Below are 15613 nucleotides of genomic sequence, written 5' to 3' on the forward strand. Positions count from 1 at the left end.
GAGCCCAAATCAATTTCTGTGTGTATTCATTGATGTCTGCCGTTTTTGATTTTTTTTTTTTTTTTTTTGAATTTCCCCCGGTACTAGAAAAACTTTTTTTGCAGACATTGCGGTAGGCAGTAAGCCGATGTATTTCCCAAACGAATATCGTTTAGATAAAGCCAGAGTTGACGTGCTCTTTATATGTGCTAAACGGCTCAAAAACACGAGCGGATGTAGTGTGGCTCAAGTAACTTGATGCTTGAACATGGACAAGTTTATTTATGTTCAGGTTAAGCCTCAGTAGATAGAAAGTCAGACTATGAAATGAGTCAGACTAAATAATAAACGCAACAAAGTTTACTCTCTTAAAAAATTCCAGCGATTTTAACTCAGACTGAGTAAATTTTCACTCCTTTACAGTTTCGAAAACGCACTTTCCTTATAGGAGTGAATTTCATTCCTTTTGCGGAGCGGTTATTTTCACTCCATTTGGATAAGCTAATTTCACTCCCTTTTGATAAGTGTTTTCCACTCTTTTTTTAAGACTAAATTAATATCTTAAATGAGTGACTGCTTTCCGTTTTGGAAAGCCGCTATTTCACTCTTTTTTAGAATAAAATAGATAAAATCATTTCACTCTCATTCGGTGAAATTGTTTTTTAAATGTGTTTTCATGTGCTTATGCTGTGTATTTGAATTTAAAACTGTTTTTAAAATTGTTATTTCATTTGAAAAAAAAATTAGGTTAAAAAAGTGTGAAAAAAAACTGTTTTTAGTGTTTCCGAAGAGGTTGCACAAAAACTGTATGGTAAGTACGAAGACTTTTCTAATTTATTAAAACTTTAACTGGTAATATTTCTTGAACTACTCGTATATCGTTACAAATCACCCACGTGCAATATTACGTACATTTCCGAATTTAAAGATTAAAATAAAATTAAACAAACCCACACAGTTCCAAATAAATAGATTTAAAATTTTGAAACTCTATATTGATATTCTCGGTGTGCCTTTTAACATTAATAATGTTTTAAAAGTTACCTCAGTTCAAATTAATTTAAAAAGTCACTCATAAATTATGACAAGATACGTTTGAATTCAATTTTGTTTCTTCGGGGCCATTCATTAATTACGTAAGGACAATTTTGGCAATATTTTTGACCTTCCCTTCCCCCTATGTAAGGGTATGTAAGATTTCCTCCCCCCCCCCCCCCATCTTACGTAAGATTATTTTTTTTCTTCACAATAATAAAATAACAAATATTACATCACTGGGATCGTTCTTAAATTAACTATCATTATTATTTTTTTAAAACCTTTTTGAGTTAAGAAATGTTTATTGTAAGGAATCTAGACCGAATGTTTTTTCGACAAATAATTTTTGTATATGATGCGATACTAATTAAAAATAAGGCATGCAAAACACAGAGCGATTCTTTTATTATATTTTACACGTTTCATTCTTTGAAACACAAAACAGCTCATCCTATAATACATACTTCTACCTTCCTGAAGCAAATGAAATATAATATTTGCCAAACCACTTGACCGCGGATTTCTAATATAAAATATCGGCTTGGAAAATATTAGTAAGAATGGATCTAACACCCCCCCCCCCTCCAAGCAAGGGTATGTAGAGAATTTTCCACCCCCTCCCCCTCAGGACACTTAATTAATGAATTGGATGTTACACATATGAATGAGTGTATTGTACAAAGTTTGTGATACTCTTTAAAGTTTATTATACACACAAACAATATATGATTAATTTAAAATATACGTAGTGTTTGGAGCTCCGACCATCGGGAGCGGATTCGGTATCCGACCTATAGATTTGCGCATGGTCGGGTCTGTAACACCTGCCTAAAATATATATACAGTACACACACCAAAGATGGTAACGACAGTTTCAAATGTCCTATTTTTGATTCGATAACCGAAACAAAATTGTTGATGAAAGTTTCATTCATTTGGAAGAAAAAGTTACAAAAAGTTCGCCGTAACATTGCACGTGGGTGATTTGTAATGATATACGAGCAGTTCACGAAATATTAACAGTTACAAGTTTTAATAAAAAAGAAAATTCTTCGCACTTACCATGCAGTTTTTGTGCACTTCCTTCAGAAACCTCATTCGGCAACAAATATTGTTTAAATTCATTAAATGAAGACATTTAGATAGCGACATCCACTTGGTACTCGCGACCAACGTTAGGTAAGCCTAACGTGGAGGTATAGAAGATTCTCCCTAAACAAAATCACGTGACAGAATCGAACCAATGAAAATTTTTTGAGTCCTTCTTTTAAAGAATGTTTTCATATTTCGCTCATCAAACGGAGTGTTTCCGAATTTCACGCGAATAAAGAAAAGTTTTAGTCTTGGTTTTTTCGTAAAGCGTCTTTTTTCGATAAAGCTAGCACTCAGAAAGAATGAATGCACCCGCAATGGATTTCACCCTTTTTAAGAGTTATTTTTTCGCTCTTTTGAATTAAGAGTGACTTTGTCATTTTTTCAGTAAAAAGCTGCCTTTCTGAGAAAATTCAAAAAGGTGCCACATTTGCGTAATGAATAGTAGAAATCACCAAACTGAAGTTTAGCTGCCATATCCAGTCTCTTGAATTGTCTTGACTCTTTATCAACTGCACATCGGATTTCAGTTTAGAAAATCAAATGTCAAATTACTATAGTTGAGAACGGTACTAAATTTCAGAAAAAAAATAATACTGTGTTTAAAAAAATGAAGGCTCCACGGAAAATGGCAATTTTATCCCGCACGTGACGCATCATATATTTTATTAAAAATAACAATTTAAACGGGTAAAGACAAAATTTTATTGTTTAACAAATTACAAACGAATGTGTGATTCCATGAGCAAAAGATTTTTTCACTACTTTTTACTTCTTTTTACAAAAAAGGAAGCATTATATTCGTGAACCCGACACACACGCGGATAAGTGCCTAAGAACGTATAAACACCCGAAATATCCATTTTGACATTCTCCGAGTCAATTGCAACGACTTTTCTCGTGACGTCCGTATGTACGTATGTATGTGCGTATGTGCGTATGTGCGTATGTATGTCGCATAACTCAAGAACGGTATGTCCTTGAAAGTTGAAATTTGGTACGTAGACTCCTAGTGGGGTCTAGTTGTGCACCTCCCCTTTTGGTTGCATTCGCGTGCTTCTAAAGGTGTCTTTTGTCCCTTTTTGAGGGGAAATCATTGTTAATTTCGATGGATACTCAAGTGGTGTTATAATTTGGCGACAACTTTGGCAATTTTTTTTAAAATCTGCTTTTAATTTGGCCATTGGTGGTGATATTTAGAGAGTAAACTATTGAATCTAATTTAAAATGTCGGTAATGGGGAAATGACATTAAATTGGAGTAAAAGGAAGTCATGTGACGCACATATCAGCTCGTTTAAATACAGTCGAGCCTGTTTAATGGAATAGACAATTTTCCAAGAAAAAATATTCTAATAAGCGGGATATTACAATAAACGGGATTAAAATAGTAGGCATCAACGGTCTCGTACATTCAAAATCTATTGCATTAAGCGGGATATTCTTTTAACCGATATTCCAGTAAGCGGGCTTGACTGTAATTACTTTTTAATGAAATATAACATAAACCGTTATGTGCGGAAAAACTGACTACTTTTTCGTGGAATGTTCCAATACATACGTTTTTTCAAAGTTTTAAACTATCGTTTCTCAACAAATGAGATACGTTTCCTTTAAATTAGAACTTTTTCTGTCAAAATCTACAATTCATTTTAACATTAATATATCAGTGGAGCAAAAATATTAACTAGTTCATAAGTAAGTTACAAGAAGTTGACTTTTGATGTCCCGCACGCATACAAACAAATTAAATTTTTAGCAACAAAGTTGTTTAATAGAAATATAATTCTGTCAGGAGCATCTTTGTATGAAATGTAAAGATGTGCTTACCACTGTTCAATTCAAATATTAAGAGATATGACAAAATGCTAATGAAACTTAAGCGTCTTTTTGTCATGCCCTTGACTGTGGAGTGGCCCTCATGTTTTATGCGTAAGAACCACTTGAAATTTCGAATATTATGAAACACATACTTCGATCTTGAACGCAATTCGATATGTTTTTAAAAGATTTATTTTATACTTCAAAACGAGAGAAAAAATGTATAAAATTGTAAGTTTCGTGTCAAAACGTAATAAATACAAACAACTTTTTCCAAATATGAAGATGTATTGCCAGTCAGCATTCGCTCTTTCTTGCCATGAAATTTATTGTCGTTCACAAAGGAATACCTTGTAAGTAGACCATTGCTGTTTTTAGCTTTACATCATCGGTAAGTGGCATACACATAGAAAGAAGGTACACCATCCATTTTTATATACCTAAACTGGATGACTGCAGTTGAGAACGGTTCTAAATTTCAGAGAGGGCTTTATTCAGGCTTAAGAGAAATGAAATAATTTCAAAATTCTGTATTAAAAATAATAATAATAACTTATTTCATCTCATTTGGCTATCTGGAAGTTGTTGTAGAGAGATTTCTGTTTCTATAAGAGTTATTATCACATCAAAAATGTTGTATGCGCTTAATCGTGAATAACTCCTAATTTTTAGTTCATATGTTCAGAAGCTCGCTAAGGCTGCCTTGTCTCTCTCTCTGAAAATTCATCAGTTTAAATGACTTTGATGGGAAGGAGAGACAAATCTTAGTATTCTCGCCAATCTTGCACGCGCATATCAAACACTTACGCAATTACCGACCGAGAAATTCAGATAACAAAAAAGAAAGTATCTTTTCTTGTTTGCAATCAGTTATACATTTGCAAAGCATTAAAGTAAAAGGTTTTTTCCAATTTGTGCACTCTGAAACAATGGGAAGGAAACTAGCATACCGACCAAGGTAAAAGAACTTCATCATAAAATTTTTTAAAAACATTATCAATTATTTTTTTCCTTTCATAACGCAATCAAACCCATTCGTTTCCGTTTATTTTGCGTTATGTGTATATTATTAGGAAGCGTTTCCTTTTCGTTTTCATCTTATTTTGTTTACTTTATAGTGAATCAATAGAAATACTGTTTTTGTGATTTTCTTTGATTTAACTAATATTGGAACTTAGATTACATTTCTTACGATTATTTATTAATATTATTATTTCTTTTGAAGCTACACTGCATTTTTAAAAATAAGTTATGAAGCTTTTATGGTGAATTCCTTGAACGATATCTTTTAAGAGCTCTGACTGTGGTATCCACTTTGCCACTATACTCTGCCCAGGGAAAAGATAAACCAGAAATAAAAAGATATTCAGAAGGTTTGCTACCATACCACTTTTAAGGATTTCCTCTGCAATAAAAGAAAAGTAATCAAGAGTGTTTGTTCTCGCCCACAATTTTTTCTTTTCCAAACCAAACATTTTAAACACAAATATTATTAAGTACAAGATGCTAAGAACAGAAATGATTAATTTATCCAATGGTGAGTTTAAAATTCATTTATATTGTAACAGAGAACTAGTGCCATATGTAGCATCATTTTTTTGCGGTTACAAATTCTGATTCGCACGGATTTTTATTAAGTTTGAGTATAACTTATATAGCTACACTCTTGCAATTACGTAAATTTTTCCCCAGAAATTTGGGTTATTATTCGTTTTTTTTTTTTTTTTTTGAGCAATCACGATTTCTTATTGCTTTCATTTGACTGTTTTTGGCGTCCTATCATTTTATTTTCCTACCGCCCGCCACCCTCCGCACCATCACCGTCGACGGGCTCCTCACGATGCTGCTCCTATAGTGAAAGCCGTCTCCACGTTGCATCCATGTCCTACACACACGCGCATACATACACAACTACACACACACGCACACATACACACATACACCTACACACACATAGACACACGCATACATACAGACACGTACACATGCACCCACACACACAAAAACATACACACAACTACCCACACATTCATGCCTGCACACAGACACAAACACATATGCCTACACACACATACCCCTCCACACACACATTCATACACACAACTACCCACACACTTATGCCAGCACACAGACACAAACACACATGCCTACACACACATACCCCTACACACAAACACGCATACCCCCACACAAAAACACACACGCCTACATACACACTCTCGTGATTGCGAAAAACATAATTTGAATTCAAGATATCAAAATTCAAATTATTTTTTTTTTTTTTTTGGTACGTCATAACTTTCTTAATACTTCATCAAATGTCATAAGCAGTGCTGCAGTTTAAAAAAAAAATGGTGTAATGCAAATATTTTTTTAGGGTAGACGCCATGAAAAATTTGGAGTTTAATGTTTTAAAATGTTGATTTGCTGAAATTCTTTTACCTTGGTCCGTATGCTATTTTCCTTCCCATTGTTTCAGAGCGCACAAATTGGGAAAAGTTTTTATTAATGGCTAACGCAAATATTATTTCACTGTAGGTGCCATGGTTGACGGATGTTTATTTCGCCAAAAAAAATCACCTTGGAGTATTTATACCTGCTTCAATTTAATAAACAGATTTTAGAGAACAGCTTCTTCAATTTACATCAAATTTGCGTCTTTTTTACTTTACTAAAGCAAATACTTCGAAAAACGGCATTCCCCCTCGATACGACACTTTTCATAAGCAAAGCTTGTCGAGAGATTTGTAAAAGGTGAAACTAAATTTTTAATCATGTTTTTTTTTTTTTTTTCTTTTCAGCAAGCCCAAGATGTTGAAATAGAAAGATATAAGAAATATGGACGAATATATGGGTGAGTTCACTAACTATGACAGTACTGTTTTCGAAAAGAGGCTTTAATTTATTCGGTAGATAAGTTAAAGCCTTTTTCCTTTAAAAATATGTTAAATAAGTTATAGTATTTAATTTTAAATATTGCCAAAAAGATTACGAAGAGTTATTATTTTTTAAATTTATTTATCTAAAATCATAGTTGAGTTCAAATAGGTTGTTATTAGTGTCATTTAAAGTGTTTGTTATTAGTGATTTTGAGAATAAATAAATGCATAACAGAAACGTTCGTGTTTAAAACTGCAGCATTCAGTAGACCTTTTTTGGGAACTGTTGCTTAGAGTTGGAAGCTCATAATGTTTCTGCATTAGCAGAAGGAGTTTTTTGTCACTCCGAAACACGTGTGTATGCAATAACTTTCCAATTTTCGTCTCCCAATGTATTTTTTCTTCAATTTTATCGTAACTTTTAAAAGAGAAAACTGCAAAAGGTTATACTGAAACAACTATTAGGTTAAAGCAAAATAGTGTTTTGTCATGCGCTAATAAGTATTACGTACGTTTCGTAATTTTTGGCATCTAGTGTGTATCTGCAGTTTTCTGAACAAACTATAGGATTACAGCCTTACTGAATGTACAGTTGCATTTCAGATATCTTCTTTATATATACACACACGAGTATTCTTCATACATACACACACAAACACAAACCTGTATACATATATATATATATATATATATATATATATATATATATATATATATATATATATATATATATATATATATATATATATATATATACAGAGAGAGAAAAGGGGGGATTATCCCAATTAAACAATAAAAGCAAAGAATAGTTGACGAAACACATTTAATGTTCACTAACAGTATATAAACGAACATAAACACAAGTCACAAATATGAAAAAAAAAAACGTCAAAGTTCGGTGTCTAGGGCTGTCTTCACACTACAAACATCGCTTGCTTACGTGTTACGTCGTTCTCTGGATTTGATTACAATTCATTCCGCGGTACGCTAATTGCGGTACGCTAACCGTAGAATTCGTGGAGCCCTTGGCCACACGCATTTATTTATTTATAAATTTAATATATCGAATTCAATATTGATTTGCGAAAACCTTAGAGGTATACCAGATGCCCTAATATTTCGTACAACGCAATTTTAAAACCACTTTTCCAGTTTCGCCACCTCCATTGAACTCGTCATTGCACGTCATGGCATTCATTAAAATATCAGATATATTTTATGGGTTAACTTAACTTCATTAAGGGAAATATTTTTTATTTCGTACTGCACCTTACCGTTTTGCTAGGTCTATCAATATGGTAATGAAGACGTGTGGTTAAAAAAGAAAGCTGTCTTTAAAAATTTGTTTCCTTTATTTAGGCATTTCGAAGGATCTCGGCCTGTTATATCAGTTGCAGATCCGGCCTTGCTGAGGAACATAATGGTTAAAGACTTCGCATCTTTTTCACAACGAAGAGTAAGTATCGATATATTATAATCCCTTGTCCTAAAAGGAATCTTAGACACATTAAACGGGAGGAGTCAACAACACACTAATACCTCACGAGACCAAGATTTTAAAAACCAACTTCAGTACTAAGAGTTGTTCGATATAGTGGGAATAGATCTGGTATCTTTAGTGTTATTTTCTTGATAATTAATATAACCTAAAACGTTTTTGTCGCGTGATCTAGCACTTGTTGGTGACTGGCAAAACTTTGAGGGAAATGGAAATCTTTATCATCAAGGTCTGTGATTTGTTGCTCATGTTGTTGACAAAAATAACTCTAAAGGACTGTTCTCAAAGCACAGATTCAAAATTGAGGTTATTGTAACTGAAAATGAACGGAAAAAACGACAAGTTTAGAAATATTATCAAAAAATAAGAGCGTTGTATTGTAAAAGTAATATCGAGTTGCAAAAATTGTAATAATAGATACCTGATCTTTTGAAATCAAAGACAAACCACCGAAGTAAATATTTAGATAAGGTGTGGGCTGGAAAGGTTCAAATCCATTCCGTAGAAAACTATCAATATATTATTTTTCAAAAACATAAACATTTTGAATCGGAATTGATCACACGTTTTGGGGTGGAGAAGGAGCTGACAAATAAGTAACCATCTCATAACCTTTTGCTTAAAAAAATATACATCAAATATTTAAAATTTATAAGTGAGTATTTCCTGTCAATTCAAGACCTATCGCAATATCATTGATGTTAAATTTAGTCATTAAACAGTCAAATAACCCCAAGTCAAAATACATTCATGTGAATACTTATTCCTTACTAAAATATAAATAAAATACTGATTTGTGTTCTGCAGCTGAAAATTTATTCTGACAACGTTTCTGATATTGATGGTTTTGCTTTATGGAGACCTGCGAAGCTTTCCAGTGTGCCCTTGTCTGAGTCGGGATCTGCTCATGTGTTTCTATTCATTCATTTCCAACTAAAAAATAAAGTAACAAACTTTTCTTCCCTTTAGAGATTCCTGATTGGCGATAAACTTTTCGACAGCATGGTTTCTATACTCACAGGAGAAGATTGGAAAAGAGTTCGCACAGTTATCACCCCTACATTCACAACAGGAAAGATAAAGAGGGTAACAGAGTATCTTTATTTTTGCTAATAATAAAGCTGAAAGTCTCTCTGTCCGGAGGATGTCTGTAGGATGTCTGTGACGCGCATAGCGCCTAGACCGTTGGGCCGATTTTCATGAAATTTGGCACAAAGTTAGTTTGTAGCATGGGGGTGTGCACCTCGAAGCGATTTTTCGAAAATTCGATGTGGTTCTTTTTCTATTCCAATTTTAAGAAAAAAAGTATGATAAATTACGAACGTGCAACCGTAACATGGGCACAAGCCAATTGGCGAGATACGAAATTATCATAACGTGGAACTGTAACGTGGGTACAAGCCAATTGGCGAGAAAATTCACCATACATTATTTGTAAATATACAGGCGAACCAAAAGACCTTTTAATTTTTCTATTACGGGCAAAGCCGTGCGGGTGCCACTAGTTTTTTAATATAACTGCAAATATCATGAACTTAAAACTTGATTTTGAAAAAAAAAGGTCTAATCATTAATTTACCAATTTATACTTCATATATGGGTTATTCTCGTAAAAAGTCATTTTAAGCCTATTAATTTTAAAAAAAAATTAAGTGGGTGAAATCAGATGAAACTTTTTGTAGAATTTACATATATGCAAGGGCTTTATGAATAAAATATTGGTCCTGTGAAACAAAAATATTTTTTGAATAGCTTTTTACCCTCACTTAAACGTCATTCCCTTACAAGTGAGGGAATGATAAATTCATTAAAATTGGATTCTTTTTTAGCAGTTATGCCTAACTGATATTTGAGTTTATTCGCATACAAATATTCCCAAAGAGGAAATAACTTCTGATTATTCAGTTTTTGTGCATCATTTTAGTTTAATTTTTCTATAAAAACAGATGTGAGGGAATGATGCATGCAAAAACCTTGATCAGGTTTTATGTTTTTCTATAGATTCCAAGTAAAATTTTCCAACAAGTTAAAGACAAGACGCAAATATGCTGCAATATTTTTCTAGGTTTCCAGCTGCAAATTACTACACTTTTTGCTAAAAAAATTTATTTATTTGCGATTTTGGGAAGGAAGTTGACTGTTGTGAGGGAATTTCATCAACCGCTGGGGACAAACTTAAAAAAAAAATAACGTCAACTAATTTTTAATAAAAAATGTGATTTCAAATGCTTTTTTTTAACTTAAATTATTCATTATTTTGAAATCAAACCCACAAATATGTAAACTTATTATTTCTTTACGTAGAAATAGTCTTAGCTTATTTTTTACTAACAGTGGGGACAAGTGAGGAAACGACATTTGAGTACTTTGAAAACATTTAAAATAAAATGCAGAAATTTTACTTTAAATGATCCTAATAAAAACTATTCTGAAAAGAATTTAGACCTCTCAAGATGTATATTAGCCATAAAACATTCGCAAATTATTACAGGGAGATGAAAATGGTCGTTTCTGTGAGAATGATCCATATGTGTGAAAGAGTTAAACGAGATGCAATGACGGCTTACGATCTTATATATTAGCAGTTGCATTGGCGAAACCACAGGAAGAAAGTCGTGTTTTAATCTATTTAAGAGTCAGTTTTAAAAGAACCGGGCAGAAATGGGGTGTTCGAATATACATAATTTTTGATTTTGCTCAAATTTTTATGGTATATTCTCTTTTAAAGATTTTAAAAGAAACGTATTTTTTCTTCTCCACCAAAATAATATTTGGGGACCTGCAAAAATTCGTAAAGTGGAGTCCGACGTAGAGATTTTTTCCAAATCAGCGTTTTTAAAATTCCATTATTTCTGTGTATGGAACGTCAGCCAAAAAAACTCTTGTGTTGACAATATGACATTTAGTATCTTAATTGAAATATATCGTAAATTTTGTGGCTGACCTTCAGTACAGCCTTTCAAGGGTCGCCAAACTTTGTCGAAAAAAATGAAAAAGTGCCATGTTTGAGGCCATCTGGTTCCATGCATTGAGACTTAACCGTGGTTTTTGTACGTAATTTGTGTAATAATATAGATAAATTATTCCATACCCTCATTAGTTGCATGGCTCACCCTCTGCTCTGCTAAAATATCTATCAAAGATTACTTTTGCTGATGCTCAATGCGCAGAGATAGTTGAATATTAAAAAAATGTCGATTTGAGAAAAACCCAAGTCGGGAATAATTTTCGGAATTTTTGTGGGTCACAAAAAGTTTTTTTTGGGAAAAAAGAAAATGATATGTGTGTTCTAAAATTATTCGAAGAAACTACTGTAAAATTTTTAGCGAAATCAAAAATGGCATATATCTGACCCGCCTGACTCATAAATACTGACTCTTAAATGGTTGTAACAAAAGATTTACCTTGTTACACAAAATTTAAAATGTCGTTTATGTGTTATTTTTGGCTTAACATTTCAAAGTTTTATGTCCATTTACTCCTGCAACAATTTTTTCTTGACACGTTTTTCGATTTTAAACAATCGTTTGCTGCAGTATAGCCTACTAAGGCTATTGCATCAAAAACTCCAATAGAACCAACGGAAGAACTAACTGTTGAATGTAATCGCTTTCTCCATTGGTTTAAAAGAAAGAACTGTGCTTATATCTTATTGGAAGAGACATTTGCAGCTTTCCACGGAGTTCGCAAAATCTCTTCTTTAATCCACCATCGGACTTTGGAGAAAGCTTATTGCTATTTAAGAAACATCATTGGATGCTGAAAATCTGCCCTCTATTCTATTTAAAGAGCCGCAGTCTGTTTATCAGGGTCTTCACTACTTTCTCTATGACTTGCTGTACGTGTGTCCCCATGTTTCGTATTAAACGTATTTGTTTATGTTCAGCTGTCTGAATCTCTGCTTTACACAACCTTTCAACACTAACAAAGGATCTAGGTAGAGGTTTAACTCCAACACCTCTTTACGGAAGTTAGTTCTGACAAAAATGTGTAGTTTTGGTAAGGTGCACTAGTTGCCGTATTTGTGACTATAATATTCCAGCAGGGGGAAAAAAGTTAAAATATTTTGATAATATTTCATCGAGTCTAAGGTTAGAAATTGTTCCAGAATCTTATTGGTTCGGCAGTTCCCATATATTTTTTTCTCTATGCATTTTCAGATGGTGAAAATTTTCAAGGAATGTGCACAAACATGTGTTGATAACCACAAAGTTTACGCAGAACAAGGAAGACCTGTTGACTTAAAAAAGTAAGACAGCGTTGTTCTTTTTTATTTGTATTGCTAAAAAGCGCAACTATTTTGTCAAATTACCAAAAAAAAAAAAAACTTACTCAATTTCTTCTTGGTTATTTTTACGTTATAACCTCAAGAACTATGATCACTCATTTTGAAATTCTTTTAAAGTAGTAGATTCAATGCACCCTTGGAACCAAATTGTGAGAAAGGTAAACCTGTTCTCTACAATCGACCAACTTGCACATGCAAATATTATATGCTGGCTTCGTAATTATTGCGACGGCAGGAAAATTCGTCAGTTGAAATAGACAGTTGGTAGGTGGATATCCCACCAAAAAAGAAGGAAAGATCTAATCCATTATTGCTTCACAGATTAAGCTACAAAAAACAGAAATAAGAAATAATAATGAGAGAAAAAATGGTTCGAGGAAGTGTTAGTGGACTTATGTCAAACCACTGACGCTTGCTGAAAATTTGCGACGAAGGATTTGTTGCCGTCATTATCCGTATGAAAAAGGCATTACTGATCAATCGGAAAGCGCAAGTAAGGAATCAGTGTGACATTGAGTGATTACGTGGTTCGTTGCGGAAGTCTATCGCTTTCTATGTTATATTGAATCTCGAAAGTTCCTTTAATGAACTTTTAAGTTTTCGAATGTGTTGTGTGACATACCTCAAATTTCAAGAACAATAGATAAGTCTCAACATATTGTAAAAACAATTTTTAAAAAAATGGGAAAACGTTCAAACAGTTTCTATTGAAACACCTTTCACTGAATCAGGCTGCAAATTGCCACACTGATCTTGATGATTGTGTAAACTGCACAAACATATGAGGAGAAATTTGACTTGCTTTAAATATTGTTTAACATTTCTAAATATTAAAATGCACATTAAATATTTTGGCAGTGAAAATTACTTCAGACCATAGTAATTTGAACTCTGAAAGAACAAAAAAAAAAAAAAAAAATGAACTTACAAAATATGACGAAAACTATAGTTGAGGAATGCCTAACGTGGCTGCATTGTGAAGGCTACGCAGATCCTTATCGCAGCGTTACGACCCCCCCCCCTCACCCTCACCCCCAGCTAGATTTTCCACAATTATTGTTAATGATTATCGACTTACATCAGATTTTCTTTTTTATAGGATTTATGGTGCTTTTACGATGGACATCATTGCAAGCTCTGCTTTTTCAACTAAGCTCGATTCCCATAATGATCCAGAAAACAAATTCGTTAAAGCTGCGAGAGACGTTTTTACTAGGAACCTTAGCTGGAGATTCGTTCTTTTCTGTAAGTTATTATTAACCTTCGACACACAAAGGAAGGGGGTTACAAGTTTGACGTGTCTGTGTATCTCTGTCTGTGGCACTCTAGCGCCTAAACGGATGGACCGATTTTGAAAAAAAAAAAATGTTCGAAAGGAGAGTTGATCGGGAGTGTTCTTAACTAAGTTCCGTCTTCGGATGACATTAATAAACGAAGATATTAATTAAAAACCTCTAAAAGGTTTTTGCCATTTTTGCAATGAAACTATATTTAAATTTTTAAAAAATTAGTACCAAAATTGAGAGTGTTTTTTTCTGCCTCTCAGATTTTAAATACAGCTAAAATGCTTCATTTTGAGGTTTTTGCCACCACATGTCCATTTATATTGTTAATGAATTAAATCCACGCCCCAGTAATAATAAGTCCCCAAACCCAAAGTATTATGGGTGCGATGATTAAATATCAATGATCCAATGAGAATGCGAAGATGATTCTGCTCAGATGGCGCTGTTCTTTTCGGCGTAAAATATTCTGCTCTAGTGGAATCCATACTCTCCTGAAACTGAACTGAAACCGAGTCATTTTAAGTTTCTGCCTTACGTTTCTGTTGTACGGCAATGTGGAGCCTCGCCCTTAGCCTTTAGTCATCGATTAGTAACCGAATTCATTGCTGGCCGAAGAGGAAGTTAAAAGCAATGATTTAAACTTTTTATCTGTTGCCAGTTTCTATTTGTTAACAAATGAAGAACTTGTATTTGATTTTTAATAGTATACGGCTTTTAAAAGGATTTTTAGATTTGATTTTTAATAGTATAAGGCTTTTAAAAAGACTATTTAGTTATGTGGACCCTTTTTCTGCGAGAAATTGATAATACTTTCTGAGTAATTAAAAAATGAAAAAACTGTTCACATGTACCCCCTTTTCCCCCATACGGTTTCTTTTCTTTTTTTTTTTTTTGGAGCAATCAGGATTGCTTATTATCCTCGCTTGACCAAAGGTGGTGATGTTTTTATTTTTCACTACCATGACGGCAAGAGTATTAGCAAGTTTTTTTTTTTTTTGCAGTAAGTTACCGCCCTAAGCCAGGACCCTAAGGCAGAAATACATAAAATACACGGCCAGCTCAGTTATTCCATCCGAGGATACCAATTTCATGCTTTATAGCACTTATCAGCCCGGAATAGGAAGTAACTGAGTTGAAGGCGGATAAACTATTAAAAGATCCAAGAGAGCCAAACGAAGAGGTAGTGTCTTCAGATGAAACTGAACAGGCGGTGTATATTATGTACTGGCAAGTTGTTTTAATATGCACGCATTTATATGTGGACGCATTTGCGTATATTCTAGGCTTAACTTAGGCAGACTCACTGAAATCACACAGAAAAACATCACGACTGATGAACTTAGAACGCAAAATTTCATCTAAATGCAGAATTTCTAGCTTACCACTCAATATCATTTAAAATTGATAAGAAGTAAAAATACCATGAAGGTATACACTGTAAATTTAATTTTTATGATGCGTATATGAGAGCAAATTTGCCATAAAACCAGATCTATATTATCGCATCCTAATGACCATTTTATTTTTATGGATATGAATCGTATTACCTAATCTAGAAAATCACCAGTCATTATATGACGGTTGAGAATCTCTTCTTCATTTCAATTCCAGTCCTTTTGTAGAAACGAAGAACTCAACGAGTAGGGTCATATCGCAATCCGTGATTGCAAAAAACATAATTTGAATTCAAGAAGTCAAAATTCTATTTTTTTTTTCTTTTTTGCTAGAATATT

General features: G+C 33.3%; 1 protein-coding gene across 1 annotated transcript in view; it reads left to right on the top strand.

Moving 5' to 3' along the window:
- The window catches only part of LOC129223074 (uncharacterized), a 122315-nt gene that overhangs the window by 62852 nt on the left and 43850 nt on the right, over nucleotides 1-15613 (top strand). Inside the window, 5 exon segments of the mRNA XM_054857640.1 lie at nucleotides 6731-6783; nucleotides 8168-8264; nucleotides 9276-9392; nucleotides 12467-12555; nucleotides 13694-13839. Of these exon segments, the coding sequence (XP_054713615.1) occupies nucleotides 6731-6783; nucleotides 8168-8264; nucleotides 9276-9392; nucleotides 12467-12555; nucleotides 13694-13839 (502 nt within the window).

Source organism: Uloborus diversus, chromosome 5 (genome assembly GCF_026930045.1).
Source record: "Uloborus diversus isolate 005 chromosome 5, Udiv.v.3.1, whole genome shotgun sequence".
Taxonomy (NCBI): Eukaryota; Metazoa; Arthropoda; class Arachnida; order Araneae; family Uloboridae; genus Uloborus; species Uloborus diversus.